At 39.4% G+C, this 27,272-nt stretch overlaps 1 protein-coding gene across 1 annotated transcript; it reads right to left on the bottom strand.

Annotated features, from left to right (window-relative positions):
• Positions 1-1,002: 1,002 nt before the first annotated feature.
• On the bottom strand, positions 1,003-27,272 carry LOC116819310 (bile salt export pump-like). The gene is made up of 10 exons (XM_032770948.2): positions 27,080-27,272; positions 19,067-19,171; positions 18,788-18,949; positions 11,285-11,488; positions 7,613-7,854; positions 7,343-7,499; positions 6,361-6,558; positions 4,467-4,673; positions 3,784-3,930; positions 1,003-2,083 (listed from the first exon to the last, which is right to left on the bottom strand). Exons 1-10 carry the CDS (start codon positions 27,158-27,160, stop codon positions 1,883-1,885), a joined length of 1,704 nt encoding a protein of 567 aa, XP_032626839.1. The 5' UTR covers positions 27,161-27,272; the 3' UTR covers positions 1,003-1,882.

The following is a 27,272-nucleotide window of genomic DNA, read 5'->3' as shown; positions in this document are numbered from 1 at the left end:
GGAGGGGGGTGGATGGGGCAGGGTCCCAGAGGGGGCGTCAAGGAACATGGGGAGTTGGATGGGGCATGACCCCCCAGGAGGGGCATGACCCCCTCATGGGGTGAGGAGGAGGGAACCTGTTGTTAATATTTTGGCAGCTCATCACTGCCTCGGGGCCTGACATACTGGCCGCTTCTGGGGAGCACCCCAGAACCAGGGCAGACAGGCAGCCTGCCTTCGTCTCGGTGTGCCACTGAATGGACTTTTAATGGCCCAGTCAGTGGTGCTAACCAGAGCTGCCAGGGTCCCTTTTCAACCAGGTGTTTTGGTTAAAAACCAGGTGCCTGGCAATCTAAAATATAGCTGAACTGCTTGGTAACAGCGACCACAACATAATTATGTAGTGGGAAAGTAACAATGAAACCCACCACGTAGGTATTTAAATGGAAGTTAGAAGAGTGAAAGATCTGCAGACGGCATGGAAACTATTTTAAAAAACATAGTAGAGGCACAAACTAAATGTATACCTCAACTACAAAAGAAAACAGTAAGAGGACCAAAAAAAAAAATGACACCATCTAAGCAGCAGAGTAAATGAGTCAGTTAGAGACAAAAAGGCATCCTTTAAAAATTTGGAAGTCAAAATATGCTGCGGAAAATAGAAAGGAGCATAAACCCTGCAAGTCAAGTGTAAAAGTATAATTAGGCAGACCAAAAAAGACACTTTAGAGAAAGATGCAATAAACCTCATAATGGAAAATTATAGAATAACCTTCCTCCATTCTGTTCCTAACCTTCACTTAGTATTGAAGCATGATTGTTTATATGCACAGAGGTCAACCCAATCTAACATTCTCCTTGAGCAATAGAAATGGAATGCTTCTTTATTCTTTAAGCTTTATAGAATTTTTACATTCTCCCTAAAAACAAATGATATGGTCACCAGTGATGAAAATGTGATATTCTCTATTTATCTAGCACAGTTTCAAGGTAAGAAAGAAATTAAATAACAGTGAAAAATAATTATTGTGTTACTTGATTTAACTGAGTATTCATATTCAAATCAGTTAGCTGAGGCCATTTAATAAAGTGGCTAACTTAGAAGAATTAATCTTTACCAGCTTTCGATCCTCGTCTCAATCTCTTTCTTTAGCATAGTGGCATGAAACTGACTTCGTTGTTATTAGTTTTTATTTATGTCCCAAGTAGCAGCTAGATGCTCCACTGTAGGTCAGGGCCCCCTGGTGCTAGGCACCATACAACACACACAGTAAAAGACAGTCCTCTCCTGGAAGAGCTCACAAGCTAAATAGGCAAGAGAGCCAAAGAATGAGGCAAAAAAGTTTTCTATAACCACACTGAAAGTATCAATTTTAATTCTGTCTGTAAAACCTTCAGGTTAGGAAATATTTGATCCCACCACTAAAATAGAAGCTAGTATCGTACTTGGTGTTATGTTTTAATTGCCAAAAGAAGCAGTCCCTGCTCTGACATGCTAATAATCAGGGTGGATTCTTCCTTGACTAACATTTAGTCCAGCAAGTAAGGCACTGTGCAGCCGGACTACAAAGGGATTTTACATGAGCTCCCTACCCTCCAATAGCTCCACAACTCCCAGATAAAGAGCTTTCTTACCAGGAAATTCCTTTTCTCCCTTGCACAATGGGCTAGGCTATCTCTTGAACAAATCAGCCTACTCTGTAGTCACCATATATGATCCTACAGGGCTTCCTGACTCCAGAAGGCAAGATACATTTTAGGCTTGATAGTGTCCCATGTAACTGGTCATATGACAGAGTTTTGTGCCATTCAATAACTTAAGGGGGTACCAACATTGCCAAACCAACTGCAGAGTTCTCATTTAGAAAATCATCCTTCAAGTTTACACAGAGCCTGTGGTAAATCAGCTAATTGGTGCTCCAGTGGTGACAAGTTTGTGATAAGCTCCTTCCCTGGCCATCAGTTCATTATGAGTGCCCTTTTCAACAATAATTCCTTGAGACATGACAGCTATGATATCAGAGTTTTGAATTGTAGACAACCGATGTGCTATGACAATGCAGGTCCGTCCTTCTCTGGCTTTATCCAATGCATCTTGCACAGTCTGCAGACAATAGACAAAGTATCAGAATGAAAATGTGCCAGCTAAAATGGAGATCAAAATCTGGAAAAATCCCTGATTAGTCTATACCAATAATTAGATGGCTCAGCATTTCTAAAATTTACTGTTGGACATTTGAACCAAAGCTGAATCAAAGGTGAAGTTATTGATGTGCTTGGCTGACCCTTGAATTAAACAGATAGAATATATAGGGAGTATTAGCAAATATGCATAACTGTAGAAATTATACATGAGTCCTTCAGTTACATTCTGAATGTCATTTTAGTGCTAATGTGGTTTAAAACTACCAGTGTTACTTTCATCTCAAGGTGCAAGAAAGCCATGTAAATCCTTGCCTGAGTTCTTAGTCCCAGTGCTGCAATCTTTAACTGAAAGTTAATGAAATTACTGCATGCTCAAGCCCTTTATGCATACAGTAACTCCTCACTTAACATTGTAGTTATGTTCTTGAAAAATGTGACTTTAAGAGAAATGATGTTAAGCAAATCCAATTTCCTCATAATGATTAATATAAATAGGGGGAATTAGGTTCCGGAGACATTTTTTTCACCAGACCAAAGACATTATATACATATACAATATAAGTTTTAAACAATTTTAAACAAACAATTTAATACTGTACTCAGCAATGAAGATTGTGAAGTTTGATTGAGGTGGTGGAGTCAGAGGGTGAAAGAGGGTGGATCGTCCGGCTGCTCCTCTTGCTGTTCTTTCCAAAGTGCCTGGGAGTGCTCAACCCCCGGCTCTCCCCTAAGCCTGACCCCGCTCCACCCCCACCCCACCTTTTCCTGCCCCTGCTCCACTCCCTCCTCCCAAGCTTGATGCATCCTCACACCTCCCTCCCCGCCCCTCTCGCTCACAGCAATCAGCTGTTTTGCAGCATTCAGGAGGCTGGGGGAGAGGGGGAGGACACGGCGCGCAGCCTCCTCCTTCCCTCTCTGTGCCTGCCGCCCACAGCAATCAGCTGTTTTGGGGCATTTGGAGGGGAGGGGGCAGGCTGCACGCCTCATCCTCACTCCTCCCCCCTTTCCCCCCAGCCTCTTGAACGGCGCGACACAGCTGATTGTTGCAGGAGGGAGGTGCAGGGAAGGAGGGAGAGTTGCTGATCTGCAGGGCCACCAGTGGATGGGAGGCGCTGATAGGAGGGCTGCCGGCCGACCCTGGTTCCAAGCCCGCACAGCCAAACGACATTATAAGTGAACATTGCACAATTTTAAATGAGTATGTTCTGTAACAGATCATCAACATAACAACAAAATAGCATTAACTGAGACAACGTTAAGTGAGGAGTTACTGTACCTTTGTTTTAATATGTAATTTTTGGTGTACAATAGCTGTGCATGTGAAACTTGGTTATTAAATGCTTTGAAAATGGAACTAGTGTGAACTACACTGAGAGAGGTGACCTCTGTAAGGTCTAAGTCTAAGAGCAGCTATTGCTGGTTGGTTTTGTATTTTTACATAATAGAACGTTAAAAATAGTGTTTTAGGGCTGAATTTACTCAAAGAAAAAATATTGTCTGTGATAAGAGGGTATCTCTTTATCTTGTACTTTTCTAAGGTTTCTGTATCAGACAGAAACAAATTAAAATTAAATTTTATTATTGTGGACATTTCTTTTATGAGAACACAACTAGATAATAATACTGCACATCGCTCATTCTCTTTTATTGCACATTTACCTTTTCACTTTCTGTGTCTAAGGCAGATGTTGCTTCATCCAATAATAAAATTTTAGGATCTCGTATGATGGCCCGAGCTATAGCAATGCGTTGCTTTTGCCCACGAGAAAGCTGGGATCCCTGAGCCCCAACATTAGTTTCATATTTCTGAAAAATATACCATAGGGGAAATTTTATTCCTAAATGAGCATGTCTTCAATTACAATAGATAAACTGGGACAATATTGTGGTGCCTCATGGAGAATGGTCTCCTTTCTGTTTGGTAACGCTGTTTGCTTCCTCTCCTTTCTGTTTGGTAATGCTGGAACCTTTCCTTTCTGTCTCCTATCAGAGTTTGAAATTTTGAAAATATTGCTTTCTGCTGGATATTTAATTTTTAAACTATTTGCCCAACAATAAAATAAAAAACAAAACAAAAAAATCAAACCCCAAATCGCCATAAAATAAATCATGACAAAACATTATGCCATTCTCCATTCCCCACCACCACCACCAAGATCTGTGAAAATAAAAAGATCAGTGCTGGCACATGAAAAGGTCTAATTTATTTTGGTGAGAAATCTCATGACAATGAATACCTTGCCTTTCTCAGCTGTCTTTTGTAGTCCCACTATTTAGGCCCCATCATAGCATTTGTTTGATTTTGTTTTTTAGTTTTTTACTGTCCTTGCAAATATACTTACATCTGGAAGGGACATGACAAAGTCATGCAGCTGGGCCTTCTTTGCTGCTTCTATAACTTCTTTCATAGTGATCTCTTTGCTGTTATCACCATATTTAATATTATCAGCAATACTACAGTCAAATAACACAGGCTCCTGAGACACTATTCCAATTTTAGATCTAAGAAACTGTATATTTACTTTCTTGGAATCGTGGCCATCTATTAACTACCAGTAAAAAGACAAAATATGATAAATCATTTCAGACTTGTGATATACAAAGAATGAATAGCTTTTGCTGAAACAAAATAGTCACAACAAAAAGGCTTTAAATATATACAGCTTTGTAAAATGAACTCTGCACAACATCACGCTACTGTTCGTAACTAGAATGAGAATACTGTTTAGATTTAGCATCTTTGTTTTTGTGTCTCTGACCCAGCAAAGTACTTAAACCCGTGCTTAACACTGGGCAGGTGAATAAACCTGCTGAAGTCAACTGGAATTTAAGCATGTGCTTGAGTGTCTTGCTCAACCAAGAACTCTTTGATTACTCCAATTATTTTTTTTTCAAATGGAAAAGAAAAACAAGCTAAATTGTGCAGTACCTACATGGGGAGAAGATTTCTGATAGCTCTTTAATCTAGCAGACAAAGGCATCAAAAGACCCAATGGCTAGAAGCTGAAGCCAGATGAATTTAGACTAGATATAGATGCACATTTTTAGCATTGAGGGGAATGAACCATGGTGGGAACAATTTACTTAGGGATGTGGTGGATTCTTAGGCACTCACAATGTTTAAATCTGAATTCATTTTAAGAGAGGTTCTCTAACTCAGACAGAAGTTAAGGGCTTGATGCACTAATTACTGAGTGAAATTCTATGACCAGTGTTATGGTCAGGCAAAATGATCACAAGTGTATCTTCTGGCTTTAAAATCTATGGAATTATACAGGTCCAAGGAGGTAACAGTATAGTGCACTAGGAACGGCTCCTGGGTTTTTGCCGCCCCCCAAGCGGCAAAAATAAATAAATAAATAAACGCCGCGATCGGCACTTCGGCGGCAGGTCCTTCCCTCTGATGGGGGCTGAGGGACCCGCCGCCGAAGAGCCTGACATGCTGCCCCTTTCTGTTGGCCATCCCAAGCACCTGCTTGCTGCGCTGGTACCTGGAGCCGGCCCTGTAGTGCACATTCTCTGAGTGGCGAGCAACAGGCACAAAATATTTGTATGCCCATTGTGACCAAAGAACTATAGTAGGCCAAATGCTGAAGTCTTTACTCAAGGCCATGTGCATTGACTTTTAAGCAGATTTCACAACTGATAGTATGAAACATGGACCTTAACTACTCAGTTCTTACTCAGGCAAAGCTCCCGCTGATTTCAATGAGAATTGTGCCTACAAGAAGAGTGAGCAAAAACCAAGGGTCAGCTCATTCTAGGTGGATCTTCTTGAAGAGGCAAGTCTCATTTTCCCTCCCTAACCTTCTCAGATGTCTCTACACTTGGGCTATGTGGATTCTGAGGGGCAGGAGGGTATCAAAAAGGAAAAGTGCTGCTTTCCATGACACCATTCCCATCTGTGTGCCTGGATTTCTGCACAGAGGTGTATTACCTTCTTCTAAGGCCTCTCTGTGACTGTTACTGAGCATCAGCAGAGAGAACCAATCAAGGTTCACCAACTCAGGTTGGATCACTGGAGAACTTTAGACTGTAAATTTGAGGAAAGATCAGGAGAGCTACACCCTATTGTGAATGGTGTGAAAATCCACTGAAGTGATCCCCAGCTGTGCAAATGTTACTTAGTGCCTCTTTGGCAAAATCTCCTAGGTAACATTGGAGAAGAACTTTGGAGTCTGAAGATTTCTGCAGCTGGCAAGCACTAAAACTATCCACGTAGTGAAAGCTGCTTACCACTTGTCCTTTGTCAGGGTCATAAAAGCGCTCCAGAAGCTGGACGCTAGTGCTTTTGCCACATCCACTACTTCCAACAAATGCAAGTGTCTGCGCAGGTTTAACAGACACTGAGAGGCCGTTCAAAACTTGGATGTCAGGCCGAGAAGGATATGTGAACCTGCAGCTGATAAATTCAATGCTTCCCTTGAAATTGTCCTGGTGAAAAAGTAAGAAAGAAAGTGCTAAGAACTGAATTCTAAAGAGTGACAAAACTGCGCACATTAAATATGATTCTTGTTTCCAATATTAGTTTCTGTGAGTGACTTAAATGCTTGTGAAATAACCCTGGAGACTGAGGAACCCAAAGACTGACTGGCTTGACTGTCCTGGGACTGGAGTCTTCTATTTAGCCAGAACTATGCTGCTGTATTCATTCATTCTATCAGTGGAAGCTTCCCCACACTGCACTGCAACTAGCCTAAACATAGAAAGGGACCAATTTTTGAGCTGAGACAGTAGTTCATTCTCCAACTCCATTCAGAGGTTGTGATTGTCAACAGAGGTGCCAATTAATGCCAGATTTGATGGTGTTTCTGTGATATGCTCATACAAGAACCAGGAGATTATAAACATGCTTAGCAACTGAACCCATCTGAATTTAAATCACTGTTGTAGAGGTGGAAGAAAATCTCATTATCCAGTGAATCCATCCGAGTCCCAACTGTCAGATCAGTTATTAGTATGTATTCACCATTTATTGATACTCCGTGTGAAATTTCTGGCAGACTGGGAATAATTTGACTGCATGTCTCATGCTTACATTATAGCACATAGCTCAGTACTTCCCAAAAGCAAGGATATCTAGCAAATATTCTGATGTTAACTTACCTTGCTCACAAACAGAGGAGTGTATGGAATAATCCATAATTACTGGGGTTTCAATACCTATCTCATTGGGCTGAATAATGACATTACCTACATTACTCATGTCTACTCTTACCCATTTTTCCCCGCTATCATTGTAAACACTGATTTGGGGAACCCGATCCACCAGTTGAAAAAAACGTGCAGCAGATATTTTTGCTTTAGCATAGTTTGGAGTATAAGAAGAAGCTCTTCCCAAAGCAGTGCCACTGGTCACAACAGCAGAGATCACCCTGCAGTCAAGAAGGAAAGCTTTTAGCTCGTGGGTTCTGTAAATTTGTGAATTTTATTGTAAACAACATACTTCTGTAGTATAGTATGTGCCTGTCTGCAAGTATCTTCTTACCTAAACACATAGCTATAATGAAGTCCTTCATTCTCCACCAAAAAACCTCCATATCGATAAGAGACTGAATTGGCTATGAACACTATACATTGGGCAAAGCCAAAACAGATTCCATAAACATTTGCTTTACTGATTGCAGCTCTGTATGGGATTTCCAGCTGTTCTTCATATGCTTCAATAAACTTTCTCTCCTTCCCTATGCCAGCCACAGTCCTAATGTTAGAGAGGGCTTCACTGGAAATCTGAAGAAAAAATTAGGTTATAGGTAAAACATTTAGGAATCACTCTGAAAAAGTGGGAAGACCTTCTCTTTATCCCACTTTTCAGTGAGAGGGCAACATGATTGTTTGGCAAATTATAGAAACTAATGATGTACAAATTGGTTCAGATACAATAAGAACTGATACAAACCTCAAACAGGACCTTTTCTGAAGTCAACCCTCCTTGGGCTAGACTCCAGCAAAACATTCAAGCTGCGGGTGGCCTTGCTTGGGCTCTTACACATGGGTGAATTTCACTTTGTATATGTCACTGGCACCACTATTCCGTACTGTGTCCAACTCGAAACAAAAAAGTGTGGTTATTCTGGCAGACCCTCTCGTCAGCTGAAACATGGCATTCCTCAACTTCCCATGCTGATATTGTGTTGTGCTGGGAAATGCTTGTCTGGCTGAATGTAGGACTAGGGATTTGTAACATATATCTTAGTATGACAATGGCATTTTAGGCAGCAATCTCTAGCTAAACTGAGCAATACCGAATATGCCATAATGCTAAATATTTTTATATATATGGAACTGTGGGAATGTTGGTGTTAATCATATATGAAAAGTGGATATTTTCTTGTTTGCATTTTTTAAGAACGTTTTTATTTCAATTGTTTTGTTTCTGTTTTTTTCTTAAACCAGTGGTCTTGGGGGAAAGGGTGATAGTGTCCCGTTCTCTTTCTTCAGAGCCTAACCTTTTATAAATTAAAGGCAGCTGAATTTACTACTTAATCTTTTCCATTAATACCTTGCCAGTTCATTTTCAAGAAAAGTGGCTAGATGGAACATACAGATGAGAGTAAAATCCTGGCTGCACTGAAGCTAATGGCAAAACTCCACATCAACTTCGGTGGGACCAGGATTTCAGCCAGAGGGTAGAGAAGGAGCAATCCCATGCCTGACTGCATGTATGATCTATTGAATAATAGTATGATGCAGTGCAGGAAGCTAGTATCAATTCCCCATTGTTTTTTTCTTTGCTTTGGAAACTTTTTTGAGATGACTGTTAATTGTAAGGATAGCAAAGAATCTTGTGGCACCTTATAGACTAGCAGACATTTTGGAGCATGAGTTTTTGTGGGTGAATACTCACTTCATCGGCTCGTAAGGATTACGATCTAGTTTTGTAGTTTATAAAGTTAGTCTCAACCCGCAGTGGAGCTATATTTTCATCAGTGGAAGGCATACAGCATTTATTCTATACCAGATTTTTGCTTCATTCAATTTGTCTTGTGTATTTTAATTCACAGGTTTGTCATGTTTCAATATACTTGCTGTTTACCTTGCCATTTGTAATGGCTCAATCTGTTTTGCCTTCTCTTATCTATGTATAGATATTCTTACTAAATTTTTTTCATTGCCTATGAAAGCTTTCTGCCTGCAGCATAGAGGAAGTGACCTGAATATGAATACTTAAAAATGATTTAGGTCAATTTTCCATTACATTTTTTCCAGGCTAGTGTGTAGAATTAGTGCTGGAGAATTTGCATGTACCTTGAAGGAGAGAATAAATAGGCCTTGCGAACGTGAGTATTCAGACTATGTCTTTCTATATTTTAAAATGGCAGATAAGCAAGCATTGTAGAAAAGACTTAAACAAACCCTTTTGTATTATGATGTTAGGCTGTGGAAAATATCACCAGACATAATCAGTCATTGAAGCATTGAATGTCCTTTTCTTCCTAGTCTCTGGGTCATTCCGTTGAGTAATGGCTGATGCATTGGCCATTTGTCAAGTTCCTATCTCTACATCAATTTCAAGACGGTATTTTGATTGATCATTTGCTGTAAATAATTTAGCCATTGTGAATGAGAGAATAGTCAGCATTAACTCTTCCTAGACTTTGGGTGTCTTTGTTTGAACTAATGTTATCAACACCATGACGTGTTAATTATCTTAATTCATGTTGTATACAGGCATGTTATTTTTTTTTTAGTTTTCCTGGAATTCTGTTAACATGTAAGGATAATCTAAATTTGTAGAACTCATTCATTTCTACAGTTTAATTTATTTAGACTGCATATCCCTGTTTGTCTGACAAACTGTTTGACCTCAGTCCCAGAGACGGAGGAATTGTGCTGTATAACTCTGCCAGCACGCCTACATCTATGAAAAAAATCATTCCATAATCTCTTTTTTCCTCTGCATAAGCACAATTACTAAATGAGGAATGTTTCTAATACCATGTCCTCCAACTGTCCCATTTTCTTAGTGCAGATCAGTATTGGCACTGTTGTACCAGGTACGTTTTCAAATGGATCCAGTTCTGGCTACTGGCAACATGTGGCTGGCAGCATCAGTGACAGATTTTAAGACAAGGAATCCTATGAGTGCTGTCAGGGCAGCTGCCCTGTTCACCTCCATTTCTGACTAGGAATGGGGAGAAAGGACAGCTGCCATCCCCTGTCTCTTCTCCACCTCAGTTGCTGCTACATACACTAGAGGTCTTCCAGCAAATGCAGCTAGTGGCTTTGGCTGAAACACTCTCTAAGTAATTACTGATCTGATTGAGTGCCTATGACCTCGCCACAGAGACCCCTATTAAGAACCGCATGTAAAGCAGCCCCTAGATGTTCATTGCCAAAAGACCATGAAGATTTGCTAACTGGGAAATAGGGAGAGCATGGGAGTGGGAGCAACTGAGAGAAGGCAGACAATCAGGGATTACTGCACATACAACTTATTCCTCCCCGTGAAGGCTCTCACTCCTGTGATGACTTGCTTAACAAACTTGACCTGTATCTATTTCCCTGTGGAGAACACATACTGCAGTTATAATGTACCCTTTGTTTGGTATCAAAATGAGAGAGCAGAGGAAGACATGCTGCATGGTACAAAAAGTCAAACCAAAAAAGTTTACATAGGAAAGGCTTTACTGTGCTATGTTCTAGCTTAGAAAATCCAACTGATGTGAAACAGTGAGCTCCCAAAATCTACCCCATCCAGTTGCAGAATACAGCTCACTAAAAAAACAACCTAGCTATCTTTAAAATCAGCAGATACTGTTTTCTGGGTTAGTGCTGAATTCTAGAATGCAATGATTTCTTAATGTACATGACCATTGTTTCCTGATGGGCTACAAAGAGCATAAGAGGGTGCCTTCAGATATGCATTTTAAAAGCAATAAGCTATAAAAGAGACTGGACTTAGAGACTCATATCTTACCATCCGAGGTCATAGCCTTTTTGAGGAGGAAGTCGCATTCTAAGTAGTAAGTACTTGTAGAGCTGGGAAAGTCACCATGAAATTTCAGTGGCCTGACAAGCAGAAATACCGCCCCCTGTATATCTCTGCCACTTCTATAGCATCTGACTCACTGATCATTCCAACTGCATGAGCTATGACTGGCACAGACACACGCCCCAAATGCCTGCTAATCTAAAATTAGTTTTCAGAAAACATTACCTGCCCAGTCGTTTCCATAGCTTGCTTGTCCTGCGAGGCAAATCCTGTCAACATTTTAGCCTGCACAGCTCCAGATAAGGCTAAAAAGGGCAGGAAGCACATTATAACTAGAGTTAGTTTCCAGCTGAAGTAGAAAGCAATGATAATGGCCACTCCAATGTTGGTTAAGGAACTGACAATCATTCCTATCTGAGAGCCGGTAGCCTTAAAAGAAAACAAAAGTAGATTACTGACTTGTATTCCCACAGTAACATCAATCATCACATATGCTTCAAAAGACAATCAAATACCTTCCCATCAAGCTTGGAGCATTCTAGCTACTAAAATAACATGGCATGGATTAGCATGTTTAGATTGACTCCATAGGTATTAGCCCAGTCTAGCTGTCCTCTTTCCCATTGGAGTGAAATGAGAATTTTTGTCAAAACAAAGACCGCAGGCTCAATCCCTTAATGTTCTCCTGACTCACAAGCCTTCCCAAGTACTAGAAAAGAAAAACAGCCTCTAAGAATGCTAATAGATGTAAAGATATAATTAGGGGTGAATTTTTACTATTTAGATGACTCCCTTTGACTTCCATAGAAGCTGCTCATGTGCATCAGTACATGGCATTTGGCCCAAATATTTATTTGTTTTATGTATTTATTTATCTTTGAATAATAAAGAGGTGCCCATAATAGGCTCTATGAACCCTAACATATAGCTAGAAATAGAGTAAAATTCCAGCAGCGCTAAAATAATCAAACAGTACTTGGCAAAGATTTAAAAAGGGATGAATCACAGTTGCTGTTTATCCCTATTTCAGATAAAGTTTAAAAATACTTTTGGTAATTTTATCTTTGCCTTGTGCACTATGGGAACATTTTTCTTTCTGACAATTTTACTGTATTTGGTTGGTCTGTCTCAGCAGCAACAAACATTTAACGTCACTAAATGGGAATTAAATTGTATATTTAAAAAAAAGTTTGAGCTCTTAAATCATTAGGTGTGAAATTCATCACCCAGGTGTGGCATGCAAACACCCAGGTCCAGTTCTTCGCACTACTTTACCTCTCTACTAGAGCTCCAGGGACTGGGGGGGACTGGGACTAGTGGCTGTTTTGGGAGTCTCCATCCCCCCTGCGTACCATGGAAAGGGTCTCTTTGTGGGCTCTACATTGGTCAATGTGGAGTGCAGCAATGAGACAGGTCACAGGATCTGTTCCTACATGGATCCTCTGGCTATAACATGCCACATACATAGCACAAAGTGGCTGCAACTGTTATGTCAGATACTTAGAGGTGATCCTGAACTGGAACAGTTAGCTCCATAGAAATCCAGGGAAGTTTGGATATACATTCAGCTCTGAACCTGGTGATTGGCCTTATACCTGTATGTACCTAAAGTTGTTTCTCCCTATTTCGTTCTGATTTACCTCACATGGCTAAGGTGTACATTAAATGAGACATTTCTATTTATGTATTTTTATGTGTTTATATATCACTCCCTAAGCTGATGAGGAAGTTGTCCAATCAGAAGACTTCCCTTCCTCATAGCTCATTTCTGTCCATACTCAGAGGCAGTGGAGAGGAAAGTGTGTTTTATTTCTGTTAGAAAATGAAGTTGTAAAGAGAGGGAAATCTTGAGGGCTAGCCGGAAGCAGAGACAGAATAGGCACACAGTAAGCAGCAGTTTGACACGTGGATTATTTCTTTGTTTTTTTCTAAGGGAGAATTTAGAAAACCTGCCACACTATTGCCTAGCAAGGCATAACTGAGCAATCTCCTGAGCAGGTCCGGTGTTCTGTTAATTCAGTAACTGCAGTGTTTTCTGATTTGTGTGTGGGAATTTGAGCTTAAAGTCTCACCCCCCTTGCACCCTTTCTTTGTTTTAAAAGAAAAGTTAACTCTTTGTAAAACAAGATGTGTAAATGGTGAGGGGAAGAGAAAATAAATCCTTTACTGTGAATTGTAAACTCTGCTGTCTGGCAATCAGCACTGTGAAAATCATAGTATTTAATTTGTGATAATTCAGTGTCATGAAAAGTAATAAATCACATGCAGACAGGGGAAAAAAATTTACAGGACTTGCCTTAAAAATGTTTCAAAACAAATTCACCTTAGAAGATGAGAAATGAACAAAATATGCAAGCGACGATACAAAATTAACACAACTAAACCTAACACTATTTGTAAAACAATTAATACTTTAGAGATAACTTCTATTCATATATTAGAAATAAATAGGTCCATGTCACCATTATATGTGCAATCTTCTACATCATGTTATTGCTAATTTGAACAACATGAGTATTTTTCCAATCTAGTAATATTTTTATAGTTAAGGTCAGTGGATCAATAATATGTAATTTTCAACTTTTTTTTAATGGTTGGGTTCACTTTGAATAATATTTCATTCTGAAATGCTGGTACAGGCATAATTGTAGTTTGGACAATAATAGGCCGTTTTACTGCTGGGAGCCATCACCTGGTGAGTATTACAGGAAAGGAGACAGTGGCACCTAGCTCATCTGTCTTGTTGGGTTGGGTCTGGCAGGCATGACCACAGACAGGTGGTGTGATGTCTTCAACATCACACCTCCATATGTATTAATAGCTCTTTTGAGGAGCAACTAGCCATAGGTGGTGCCTACCAGGTTCATAGAATATCAGGCTTGGAAGGGACCTTAGGCAGTCATCTAGTCCAACCCCGTGCTCAAAGCAGGACCAATCCCCAACTAAAGCCCCAAATGGCTCACAACCCTGGATTTAGCAGGCCAATGCTCAAACCACTGAGCTATCCCCCCTCCCCCCCATTTGTGTTGCTTAATATAGCACCAGCAGATCCATATAGATATAGGTGTTCTTTGTAGATTCCTGTTTTTAGGTAACCTTCTACTGTGCCTAATTTATTAACTATTGCCAGATTTGGGTTTACTATTGGTAAAGATACCATAAATACAGTATACACAGAGTCTGACATTCAACAAGATTGTTTAGCATAAGATGTGCCTTGATTAGGATGTGGTATCACAGAGCCCAAATTCTGAAGAGTGCTAAAAGGAATTTGTTTATATGCTTTAACACATTGCCAATTCACAGAAGTTTCTTTTGTATATTTGGGACAATACTATTTATTTAGGTGTTTATTTTCAATAAGGTTTGGCACCTTTACAATTCCAACATTTCTTAGTGTATTGATTACCCTGTCCAATATATAGGCACCATAAGTGGTACAAATGAATTTCATTCCCACTTTGTTTTTTGCTTTCTTATTATTAACTTTAACCAATTCATTGATTCTTTTGCCTGTCTATTTAAACAAATGAGCAATGTCATGCATATTTAACAGTGTTCCTGTCTCCATTAGCTAAACTCGCAAGTCCATCAGTCATTGGTGGAACACTGTTAGCCCCAGCATCCTTAATGTAGCTGACATGTCTTTTTTATGTCTTGAAAATCTACTCTATTTTAACTGATATACTTAAAAAGGCCTAAAACAGATCCCATAATTTGTTTTTGCTTTGTAACTAAGGCTGTCGATTAATCGCAGTTTACTTATGTGATTAACTTTAATCACAATTAATTGCAGTTTTAATTGTACTGTTAAACAATAGAATATCAATTTAAATTTGTTAATATTTTTGTATGTTTTTCTACATTTTTAAATATATTGATTTCAATTTCAGCACAAAATACAAAGTCTTACAGTGCTCACTTTACATTATTTTTATTACAAATATTTGCACTGTAAAATGATAAATGGTATTTTTCAGTTCACCTCATACAAGTACTCTAGTGCAATCTCTTTATTGTGAAAGTGCAACTTACAAATACAGATTTTTTTTGTTACAGAACTGCACTCAAAAACAAAAATATGTAAAACTTTAGAGCCTACAAGTCCATTCGGTCCTACTTCTTGTTCAGCCAATCCTTAAGACAAAAAACTTTGTGTACATTTTTGGGAGATAATGCTGCCTACTTCTTATTTACATTCCACCTGAAAGTAAGGACAGGCATACACAGGGCATTTTTGTAGCCAGTATTGCAAGATATTTACCTGTGAGATATGCTAAACATTTTTATGTCCCTTCATGCTTCAGCCACCATTCCAAAGGACATGCTTCCATGCTGACGACACTCATTAAAAAAAAGTGTTAATTAAATTTGTGACTCAACTCCTCTGTGTTTTACCTGCATTCTGCCATATATGTCATGTTATAGCAGTCTCAGATAATGACCCAGCACGTTGTTTCTTTTAAGAACACTTTCATTGCAGATTTGACAAAATGCAAAGAAGGTACCAATGTGAGATTTCTAAAGGTAGCTACAGCACTTGACCATAGGTTTAAAAATCTGAAGTCCCTTCCAAAATCTGAGACAGACAAGGTGTGGAGCATGCTTTCAGAAGTTTTAAAAGAGCAACACTACAATGTAGAAACTATAGAACCTGAACCACCAAAAAAGAAAATCAACCTTCTGCTGGTGGCATTTGACTCAGATGATGAAAATGAACATGCGTCAGTTCGCACTGATTTGGATCATTATCAATCAGAATCCATCATCCGCATGCATGCATGTCCCCTGGAGTGGTGGTTGAAGCATGAAGGTGACATATAAATCTTTAATGCATCTGGCATGTAAATACCTTGGAATGCAAGCTACCACACTGCCACGCAAATACTTTTTCTCATGTTCAGGTGACACTGTAAACAAGAAGCGGGCAGCATTATCTCCTGCAAATGTAGACAAGCTTGTTTGTTTGAGTGATTGGCTGAATGAGAAGTAGGACTGAGCGGACTTGCAGGTTCCCAAGTTGTACATTGTTTTATTTTTGAATGCAGTTATTTTTTGTACATAAATCTACATTTGTAAATTCAACTTGCATGATAAAGAGATTGCACTGCAGTATTTGTATTCAGAGAATTGAAAAACACTATTTCTTTTGCTTTTTACAGTGCAAATATTTATAATCAAAATAAATATAATGTGAGCACTGTACACTTCATAGTCTGGGTTGCAACTGAAATCAATATACTTGAAAATGTAGAAAACATCCAACAATACTTAAATAAATAGTATTCTATTATTGTTTAACAGTGCAATTAATTGAACAATTAATCACGATTCATTTTAAATCACATGATTAATTATGATTAATTTTTAATCACTTGACAGCCCTATTTGTAACTCTTCTGTCCTAAAAATATCAGAGTAGGACTGAGTTTTCTGACTCCCAATAGCATCCCTTATTTGCTCATGGATATGCAGCCTGTCTTTCAATTGATATAGAAGTGGATAATCTAGACACAGTCTTTTTACACATTTCAATTTCTGCCATATTCCAATGTAATTAATTTAAAACCATAGATTTATGTATAAATTGTATATTATTAACTAAAGTCCTGGTCCTTTGGTCCTGGTCCTTTGGTCCTGGTTCCACTTTTGGACATGAAATAGGTTCTGTGGTTGTTGCCATGGTAGTTGCTGCAAGCGGGTCTACTACCCTTAGGGCAATTCTTTTAGTTTCTGGTACGCGGGACCTGTGGTCTTTTTTCCTTGGAGAAAGTGTTAATACTTATTTTATAAAACCCTTCATATTCCTTTGTTAAGCTCTTAACTAGCAGGGAACCATTTTTGGTTCACCTAATTTCTATTTACATTGTTCATTGCATTTAGATAGGAGTAAACTGAGCTGCAGTAACTTGTCCAGTTTCCAGATTGGTTTGGTAACCATAGCCTTCCTTTCTATATTCTGTATTGGGGTTGTGTTAATCATTGATTAATAAATTCCAGATGAGCTTCATTATTTGACCTTTTATTAATAATGGAACTGAAACTAACCCCAAGAGTTGGGGAAAGTTTTTGGCTTTGTTCATTTCACGGCTGTGTTTATTGTGTATAGTGCAGTTACTAGAATCTTCAGAGAAGGCAGAGAATACTGCGTTAGCCTAGAACAAGGCCTTCTCTTATGCAGCTACTGTAAGGCAGAGTTGGTGTTAAGAAGTTTGTGCATGCAAATTAAAATAGAACATGTAAGTGTTTGCAGCTTAATGTAACTGTAAGAAGGGGGAGGGAGATGGCTGCTGATTTCTGAGATGCCTGGGAAATATTGACTGCTTGCTGCTGACAGGAAGCTGTAGGCTGCAACTTTTTCTTCTTTCTCTCCCATTCTTATTTTAAATTCCGTAAAACTCCAAGAAGGAAAAAGTCCAGCAAAACTCCTATCACCAGCTTAAAAAAGTCCATACATTTCTTTCTGTGTTTGTAGAAACAAAATTACTTGCTTTAAATTTAGAACCAAGTATCAGTGCTAATGTTGACCACACACATAACTCAGCAGCACACACCCTCAACCAGTAGGGGGGTGCTAGAATATGGTGCTAACAGGCAGCCTTCCCAAAAAATAAGAGCGTTACTTCTGCAATATTAGTCCATGAAGGCCTGAGACTGATCCCAAAATGGCATCCCTTGTAGTAGTAGGGAGTGCTTTTCTTAAATGGATTGTTAGCATAAATCACAACAGCCACATGTAATAAACTCCACCCCAGGCTGAAAATTCTGTTTAATCAGTGATATTACTATGGATTAATTTGGTTGAAAATGACTGTGATATGTTTCAGAAATATACATTTAGTGATTATGGCAAAATTCCACCTTCAGGAATGAGAAATTGAAGATTAAGTCCTGAATTCATCTTTCAGTTATATTGGTGACTTGTGGTAACTTTAGTGACTTTTATGGCACTGATCTATTTACACTGGTACAATGGACAGCAGGATCTGTCTCTAGTTCTGCATATAGTTCTTTGTATGGAGAGTAACTAATTGCTGTGCCAGTCTATGATATATAGAGCACACATTGGAAATAGCTTAGCTAGGCAGAATGAGGGTAGAGACCATGAGATTAGATATATACAGAGGTGAAAGTAAGCTGGTACGGTACCGTACAGCGTACCGGCAAGAGCCAGTACGCCGTGCCACACTGGACTGGCTTCCATGGTGGTGATTTAAAGGGCCCAGGGTTGGAGCTCCAGCAGCCTGGCTGGAGTTCCAGCAGCCAGGCTCGGGTGGGAATTTAAACGGCCCAGTGCTCCTGCCACTGGGGGGAGCCCCGGCCTCTTTAAATCCCCACCGGAGCTCTGGCAGCAGGGCTCCCATGGTGATTTAAAGGGCCCAGAGCTCTGCGGCAGCTGGAGCCCCAGGCCCTTTAATTCACTCCTGAACCCCAGGGCTCCCAGCTGTCTCTGAAGCTGGGAGCTCCAGGGTGATTTAAAGGCCCTGAGTCTCCCAGGCACAGCTGGAGCCCCAGAGCCTTTAAATTGTGAAAGGCCTCGCCTCTTCCAGTTGAGGCCACGCCCCTGCTCAGGACTCCGGCGTACTGGTAAGTCCTTTAAGTTACTTTCACCCCTGGATATATATTTATATTACTGTTTACACACTAGATAATTCTTGTGACATCACATACCATAGTAATACAGTAATTAACATGGAGCAAAATAATTCCTATTATATGGTTTCTTACCCCTTGAACCTGTGATGCATCTGTTGCAAGTCTTGTAGTCAAGGCACCAGGGCTGTTTCTGTGATCATCAAACCAACCAATCTCTTGGCCTAGCATAGCTTGGAAACCCATTTTCCTTAATCGTCTTGTAAGCAACTCACCAGATTTTGCAAATGTGTATCCCTGATATGCATAAGAACAAATACACTTATTATACAGAACACACACATGCACACACAGCCAGACATGAACAGAAAAAACAGAAACTAGCAAAGCAGAAGTTTAATTAATTGCCATTACCTGCAGGAACTGTGTGAAAAATGATACAACTCCAACAAGGACAAAAAGCAGGCAGATGCCATTGATCAGTGCTCTTTGCTCTTCTTTATCGGGCATGGAAAAGGTCTTTTGGGGAAAAAAAAAAAGAATGTCATAACATTAGATTGTCAACGATAGTATTAGCGTGAACAAGGTGAGCAGAATTTGTCTATGCCAGTGAAATATAGTATAAAGTTTTCACGTCAGCCCCTACAGATCAGGGTCAGATGAAAACATCATGGGCCAGATCCTCAGTTGGTATAAATCAGTGCAAATTCATTGACTTCAGTGGAGCTTTGCCTATTTACATCAGCTGACTGTCTCATGTACAGATTTTTGCAGTTAGGTTTATGAGAGCATTCCCAGTTTTCATTCATAGAAATTTGTGATCTCCCAAATGTAAAATTCTGCTATTGCTTAGTTTGAATTCATAAGATTAAGGAATCAAAAAAGTTATCCTGATTGGTGCCCTGTATACTTAAATTTAAAATTCAATCAGGCTTTATTACTTGATTATTTCACACACAATTGGAACTACAGTACATCTATATAAATAAATGGAATCTGTCTAAACATACTAGAGAAATTTTAACCAATTGTTTAGAATCTTTTAAAATTTTGAATGGACATGGATTTCATTTCACTGCATTACTCACATTTATATTAATATTCTAATCTATCGTAAGGGCTGGGTCCTAGTGTGAGGTCTTGCCTTTAGAAAACCTGCATGGTCTGGTTATGAGTTTCTGTGACTTTCACAGAGACCCCCAGGAGAAATCCAGGTGCAAAATACCACAGTTTCAGTAGATGGGTTTCATTTTATTTCTGTTGAGTTATATGACAAACTTATAGCACAAAATGGCCTTATAAATTTGCTAAATGTTTTAGTTGCTGAGTTAGGTTGCATTTATTTAAAGTCCCAACTTCCCAGTCTCTTGTGAAGAGCCAGACTCTCAAATATAACAAGAGGGAAGCCTGAGGTGTAAAGATAAGATCCAGATCATGATCTGAAGTAAGTTCTACTTTGGATGTACTTTGTAGAGATGGACTGCAGCCACAAAGCATGGATCCAAATCCAGATCCAGATTTTCTCAAATATTCCAGTTCAGGACCATCTCTCTGTATAATAGAAGTAAAAGCAAATGATCCTTATTGTACTCTTGCAAACTCGTAAGTATCAGCCTAGAGCTTGAGAGCATGCTATCGTTTGTACTCTCTCTATAGTTACTACAGTGTGTCCAATGAACAAGAAATTATCCCCAAAACCATAAACCTCAATTGCTACTGTAAAGCAACAAGCTGGAAGAAATTTTCCCTTGGAATAATTACCTTTTATATGGGTTTTACACTTTTCTCTGAAGCATCTCATAGTGGCTAGTGTAAGTGACAGGCTACTGGATGGCATTGTTAAGATTAGTATGGCAGTTTTTATTTTCCTAAACAAAGTCATAGAATTATAGAATCATAGGCCTGGAAGGGACCTCGAGAGGTTATCTAGTCCAGTCCCCTGCATTTGTGGCAGGACTAAGTATTATCTAGACCATCCCTGACAGGTGTTTTTCTAACCTGCTCTTAAAAATCTCCAATGATGGAGATTCTACAACGTCCCTAGGCAATTTATTCCAGTGCTTAACCACCCTGACAGGAAGTTTTTCCTAACATCCAACCTAAACCTCCCTTGCTACAATTTAAGCCCATTGCTTCTTGTCCTATCCTCAGAGGTTAAGAAGAACAAATTTTCTCCCTCCTTGTCTGGCCTTTTCTTCCTGGTTAAGGCTTGCTATAGGGTTAACAAGAATAAAAACAGAGGCAAAAGATATTATGTGCAGTCACTGAGTGTAATACCATTTGCTGCACATAGCTAGTTACAACCAAAACAATTCTCCTCCCTACTCTGAAAAGGAGTTAGGGGTTCTGATAGTGATCCAGAGAATACTTGCTGAAATCACAAGACTGTGGAAAAGATTAGTGGACTCAATTACTCTCTTTTTTCTGTAAAGCAAGAATAGGGCAACTCCCTTAACACCCATAAAATCTATGACAGCTGTTGGCTCAGTGGGAAGTACAAAATCAAGCACTTATGTTTCAAATACATACTTGCAAATCAGGACAATTTGCCCTTTGGTACACGTGAACAGCTCTCATTGATGCTGCTAATATAAGACATAGGCATACTTCAAAGGGAGAACATAGGTCCCACACCTTGTTGAACCAATGTGAAAATAAGTCATTCTCTTGTCAGTGTGGCTTGGGAAGAGAATCCATTAGAAAAAATGTCCAGAGCTCAAATTAGTACCATTTTTCCCTCCCTAATGCTGTTTTTTTATCTCTTCTCTTTATGTCTGATCTTTTTATCTACTGCTATGAAACTAATTGCTGACGAAGTAATGGTCCAAATCTCACTAGTCATCTTTTAGCAGTTCCAGTTCATAGGAATTACTGTCACTTGAAATCCTACCAGTTAATTATCTTAGGACTTATATTTGGACTTCTTTGCTAAAATGACAATAGTTCTAATATTCTAACTGGGTTTCACAAATCCAATCTCTATACATCTGCCAATCCTCCAGGAGAGCAACATGTTTAGCTCTTGGGGACGGTTAAAAAGAGCTTGCAGATTTGACCTTTAAGACTTAGGTCTAAACTGTCTTACATTCTGGTAACTAAATAGCTAACAGTAGAAAGGGCTGCTGGAATTTTCTTCTTAGTTACAGACCCAAAAATAAAATTCCACAAAATTTTGTCTTAAAAGGCCACCCCCAATGTATTTATTGTTCAGCAGTGATCTATAAACATTATTGTTTGGAAGGGATTGGAATAGGAATTGCACAAGAGATGGTTATTCTCCACTGGCAAGCCTCTTCAAAGTAATTTTTAACCTTCAGTATCAGCTCCCTGGCAACAAACCCTTCAAAATCCAAAATAATGATGCCCCGTTCACATTTAGTGTTGAGAGATTAAAGTCTGCTCTGGATGTCTGTGCTCTGCCATTACCTTTCAACTGTAGAGCATATGATTTGGCCAGACTTAATTTCATTTATTTAAAAAAATAACACCGCATTTTTATGTAATCTCTTCTCATTAATCCATCATAATAAGAGCATAATATATAAGGGTGCATCTGCTGCACTTCTTGTTCCCTTGATGCAACCTACAATAGTCACCATAGCTCATTTTATCCTTATTCCAACTGTTGGAAATGGGCCATTCTGATTATCACTACAAATATTTTTTTCTCCTGCTGATAATAGCTCACCTTAACTGATTACTCTCATTATAGTTGCTATGGCAACACCCATTTTTTCATGTCCTCCTGTATATATCTCTTCCTATTGTATTTTCCACTGCATGCATCTGATGAAGTGGGTTTTAGCCCACGAAAGTTTATGTTCAAATAAATTTGTTAGTCTCTAAGGTGCCACAAATACTCCTTGTTTGTTTCTCCTCAGCTCTGTCACCCAAAAAGAATGGCTCAGGTTTGGGAATCTCCCTCACATCCTCAACAGTGAAGACCAATGCAAAGAATTCGTTTAGTTTCTCTGCAATGACCTTATCGTCTTTGAGTGCTCCTTTAGCGTCTCGATTGTCCAGTGGCCCAACTGGTTGTTTAGAAAGCTTTCTGCTTCTGATGTATTTAAAAAAATGTTTGCTATTACTTTTGGATTCTTTGGCTAGCTGTTCTTCAAATTCTTTTTTGGTCTTTCTAATTATATTTTTACACTTCATTTGCCAGAGTTTATGCTCTTTTCTATTTATCTCATTCAGATTTAGCTTCCACTTTTTAAAGGATGCTTTTTTGCCTCTCACTGCTTCTTTTACTTTGTTGTTTAACCACGGTGGCTCTTTTTTGGTTCTCTTACTATGTTTTCTAAATTGGGGTATATATTTAAGTTGAGCCTCTATTATGGTGTCTTCAGAAAGTTTCCACGCAGCTTGCAGGAATTTTACTTTTGGTGCTGTACCTTTTAATTTCTGTTTCACTAACCTCCTCATTTTTATGTAGTTCCCCTTTCTGAAATTAAATGCTACAGCGATGGGCCTCTGTGGAGTTTTCCGCACCACAGGGATGTTAAATGTAATTATATTATGGTCACTATTACCAAGCGGTCCAGCTATATTCACCTCTTGGACCTGATCCTGTGCTCCACTTAGGACTACATCAGGAATTGCCTCTCCTCTTGTGGGTTCCAGGACTAGCTGCTCCAAGAACCAGTCATTTATGGTGTCAAGAAACTTTATCTCTGCATCCGTTCCTGAGGTGATATGTACCCAGTCAATGGATAGTTGAAATCCCCCATTATTATTATTGAGTTTTTTATTTTACTAGCCTCTCTAATCTCCCTGAGCATTTCAGAGTCACTAATACCATCCTGGTCAGGTGGTCTGTAATATATCCCTAATGCTATATTCTTATTTTTCAAGCATGGAATTACTATCCATAGAGATTCTATAGTACAATTTAGTTCATGTAAGATTTTTACTTCATTTGATTCTATGCTCTCTTTCACATATACTGCCACTCCCCCACCAGCACGACCTGTTCTGTCCTTCCAATATATTTTGTACCCTGGTATTACTGTGTCCCATTACTGGCATCCAGTGAAGTGGGTATTCACCCACGAAAGCTCATGCTCCAATACGTCTGTTAATCTATAAGGTGCCACAGGATTCTTTGCTGCTTTTACAGATCCAGACTAACATGGCTACCCCTCTGATTTGTGTCTCATTGATTATCCTCATTCCACCAGGTTTATATGATGCCTATTACATCAATATCCTAATTTAATACTAGGCACTCTAGGTCACCCATCTTATTATTTAGACTTCTAGCATTGGTATATGAGCATTTTAAAAACTTGTCATTTTTGGGCTGTCTCCTATTGCATGCTGTAATTGAATGGGACTTTTGACTGTTTCTCCCTGTATTTTATCATTTTCTATCCTCGCTTCCTTATTAGGACATAGGGAATCTCCATTTATAGATCCTCTCCAAAAAGCTGAAGTCAGTGACTCGAACAAATTATGTCCAACACTGAGTCGAGATTAGAACACAGATCTAATTGCTCTTAGTTCTAGTCTTTTTCTGTATCCTTGCACCACGTGGCATTATAAGTACATAATATATGTCTAAACTTTATACAAATGGGATGAAAAATGCTTCATAAAAATGAGCATTTTGTGTATATAACTAGCACAAAACACAGGAAGTGTGAGAACAGATCATCCTCACACACCAGATGTTAATTGTTACAATTGCTCTCAGAACCAGCTTTCTTCATCTGAAATGGTAGAAGCAGAAAGTCTATTGAAGGAACAGAAATATGAATTTATAAAACTAACAGTGTGTTATGGATCAGAGTACACAGCTGTGAAAGAGGCTAAAGCATACTTTAGTTTCTAGAATTAATGAGAGCTCTAAATGAGGGGAAAGAGTTTGGAATTTTCCCAAATGCACAAGAGTGCATCCCTGTAAGTGTTTATACTGAAACACGCTATAAATATATACTTCTGTAGGGCTAGATGATAGGTGACTGTGCCCATAAGTCTGATCCTGCTCCCACTCGAGTCAAAATGACAAATTTTCCATAGGGCAGGCTCAAGCCTCAACTGTGCAAGTGAAAGGAGTGAGTGCAAAGCACCTTCCCTTCCTTAAACGCTGCATCATTCACCATCCACACTGTAGCTGAAGTAGTGCCACTGCTTCCCCTTAGTGCAGGTGCAAGCTTCTCCAAAGGCTGCCAGGAAGACGTTCTGAGGGGAGGGCCATAGCCATGCCTCCTTCCCTCACCAGCTGGCAAAGCTAGATGAGCACACTGGAGAGAACGCAGTCTGTTCCCATTTAAAGGGTTGCAGTGTTATTACTGTAGTGTGTACTCTGCAGGAGCCCTATGGGGAATTCTGCAGAGCCAATCACAATTCCTTCTGGGGCTCCTGTTACAAGCCCTGATTCAGAAGCAATCAGTGGGATGTAAGCACATGCATAAGTGCTATTCTCAACTGAGACTATGGTGACCAGACAGCAAATGTGAAAAATTGGGACGGGGGTGGGGGTAATAGGAGCCTATATAAGAAAAAGACCCAAAAGTCGGGACTGTCCCTATAAAATCGGGCTATCTGGTCACCCTGAGACTTAAGCATGTGCAGAAGATCTCTCCAGAAATGGGACCACAGTGCAGAACCTCTGCGCTCCCCTTCTCTCAAATTCCACTATGCAGATGCAAATGCAGCTGGGATGGAAGGGGGGCTATTTGCTCATGTGTCAGAAGCAGCGTTATTACTTGTAATGTAAGTAGAACAAGCCAGCTCTGTGTTTGCAACAATGGTTTCTGCTGCATTCATGAACTGGGTTCTTTCTAAATATATTGTCTGGAACTTTTATTTTTTATTATTGATTCATTTTAATCTCAGTCTATTTTTATAGCAACATCTGAGACCTTTCCAAGTAACATTTCTTTTTCTACTAGATCTGGCTTCTTCTAGTCACAAATGTGTTTTCTCCCCCTTCTCTGAGTTTATTTCTCCTCCAGCACAAGCCAACATGTCTATCACCATCATCAGTGAGGATATTCATGAGGACGTGTGCTCCATCTATTAGCAGGCTGTCTGCCTGGCACTGCACTAGCAGAGCAAAAACATTCTAATGCTATGGATAATAAAGCGTGGCTGTTGGTTGTTAAAGTTTCTCAGTTGGGGCCTAATTCTTCCAGGACGCACAGTGCCTCCAGCAAAGTGCTGAGCATTTTCAGCTCCCACTGGACCAAATCCTTTGAGATGAGGAATTCATCCAGGGAGCTCAAGGTGCTCACTACCTTGCATGAAGAGCTGTGGCCAAGGGCCTTAAGATATTTTCATATTCTGAAGTGTTTTAATTTTGCTCTATAGTCTATTACATTTTGACACTTGTGGTCAAAATATAGACCTGATCCTGAAAACCATTGATTTTCCATGGGAGGAGAGTGGAACTACACAGATAGGTAAGGTTTAGCAGGGACTAGGCCCCATTTTCCCAATAATTTATTTTCTAGACAGGAATTTGTATTAGCTGTGATCTTCACTGAGTGGATGCTAAGTAAACCAAGAGTCCTTGGCCCTGTTAGTACAGTCATGTAAGACGCAAATTCCTGCTGAGGGTGAAGGACAGATTAAGAAACAATTAAAAACGGAAATAATATTTTGTTATAGATACTTTTCTCTCATTTTTTTCTTTTTACCTGAAAAAAATGGTATTTGAAGCAATTCAATTAACACTAGCAGTTTCAACATACAGAGCACTTTACAAACATGAACGAATTAATTAGAGCCTGAATCATCGTCTTATTGAAGTCAATAGCAGAATTCTCACAGACTTCAGAAAGAACGTGAATCATGCCCTAATTAATTAGGTAAAGCTCATCTGAGCAGGAGATAGAGCTTTCTTGGGGGTCGGTCCAAGGCTGTGGAACAAACTCCTGCAGGAACCATAACAAACCTCATCATCTCCTGTTCCAAGTGTAAGGCACACTTCCTTGACTACGCCACCTCTTATGCGAACACAGAGCAACATATACATATACAAAACACCCCAAGATACCAATCCATTACATTACACTGCACAAATACTTTTTTTCCCCTTAGGGAGAGGTTGACAGAAAGAAGGAACCACACTTGACAGATGTTAGTCATATTGCATAATGTGCTTCTGCAAAGTTGATTAGATACTATGGTGACCGTAGTGGCATAAGAAGCTATGTAGAATAGACTAGAACAAGAACAGGTTCTTACTCATCAGATCACCCTGATCAGGTAGGTAAGAAGGATTATCCCCACTTGCCAGACTCAGAAGATGAAGCAGAGAGGTTAAAAGACTTTCCCAAGATGACAACATCAGTGCTGAGATTAGCATTTAGTAGTTCCTGTGTCAGTTTGTTCATCCGCTTTTGCCTGCTATAAGCTCTAAAGGTGTAAGAGTAATAACCAATACAACTGTATGAATTTTAAAATATTAGCATGACTTACTGCAAGAATCTGACTGAATAATAGAGCATAGAGTGGATTGACTGCCCCATTCATAGCTGCGCCAACAGATCCAAACAACATATAAGGCCACTCCGGAGAATTGTATTTCAAAATCCTGGTGACTGGTGCAGGCTACACTTCCTCTTCTTCCTCCTCAAATGTCTGCTAACAAAATATATTTGGTTTATGAAGC

The sequence above is a fragment of the Chelonoidis abingdonii genome, chromosome 10, assembly GCF_003597395.2.
Source record: "Chelonoidis abingdonii isolate Lonesome George chromosome 10, CheloAbing_2.0, whole genome shotgun sequence".
Lineage (NCBI taxonomy): Eukaryota > Metazoa > Chordata > Testudines > Testudinidae > Chelonoidis > Chelonoidis abingdonii.
This window is presented reverse-complemented; position numbering and strand designations above follow the sequence as displayed.

Bases quoted from the DNA above. Each gene is read 5' to 3' on its own strand.
- LOC116819310 (XM_032770948.2), bottom strand. From the start codon at position 27,160: ATGTTGTTTGGATCTGTTGGCGCAGCTATGAATGGGGCAGTCAATCCA. The intron at 11,489-18,787 runs GTAAGAAACCAT...TTTTCTTTTAAG, and splicing joins ATGCATCACAGGTTCAAGGG to GCTACCGGCTCTCAGATAGG. The intron at 6,559-7,342 runs GTAAGAGTAGAC...CTTTTTCACCAG, and splicing joins ATGATAGCGGGGAAAAATGG to GACAATTTCAAGGGAAGCAT.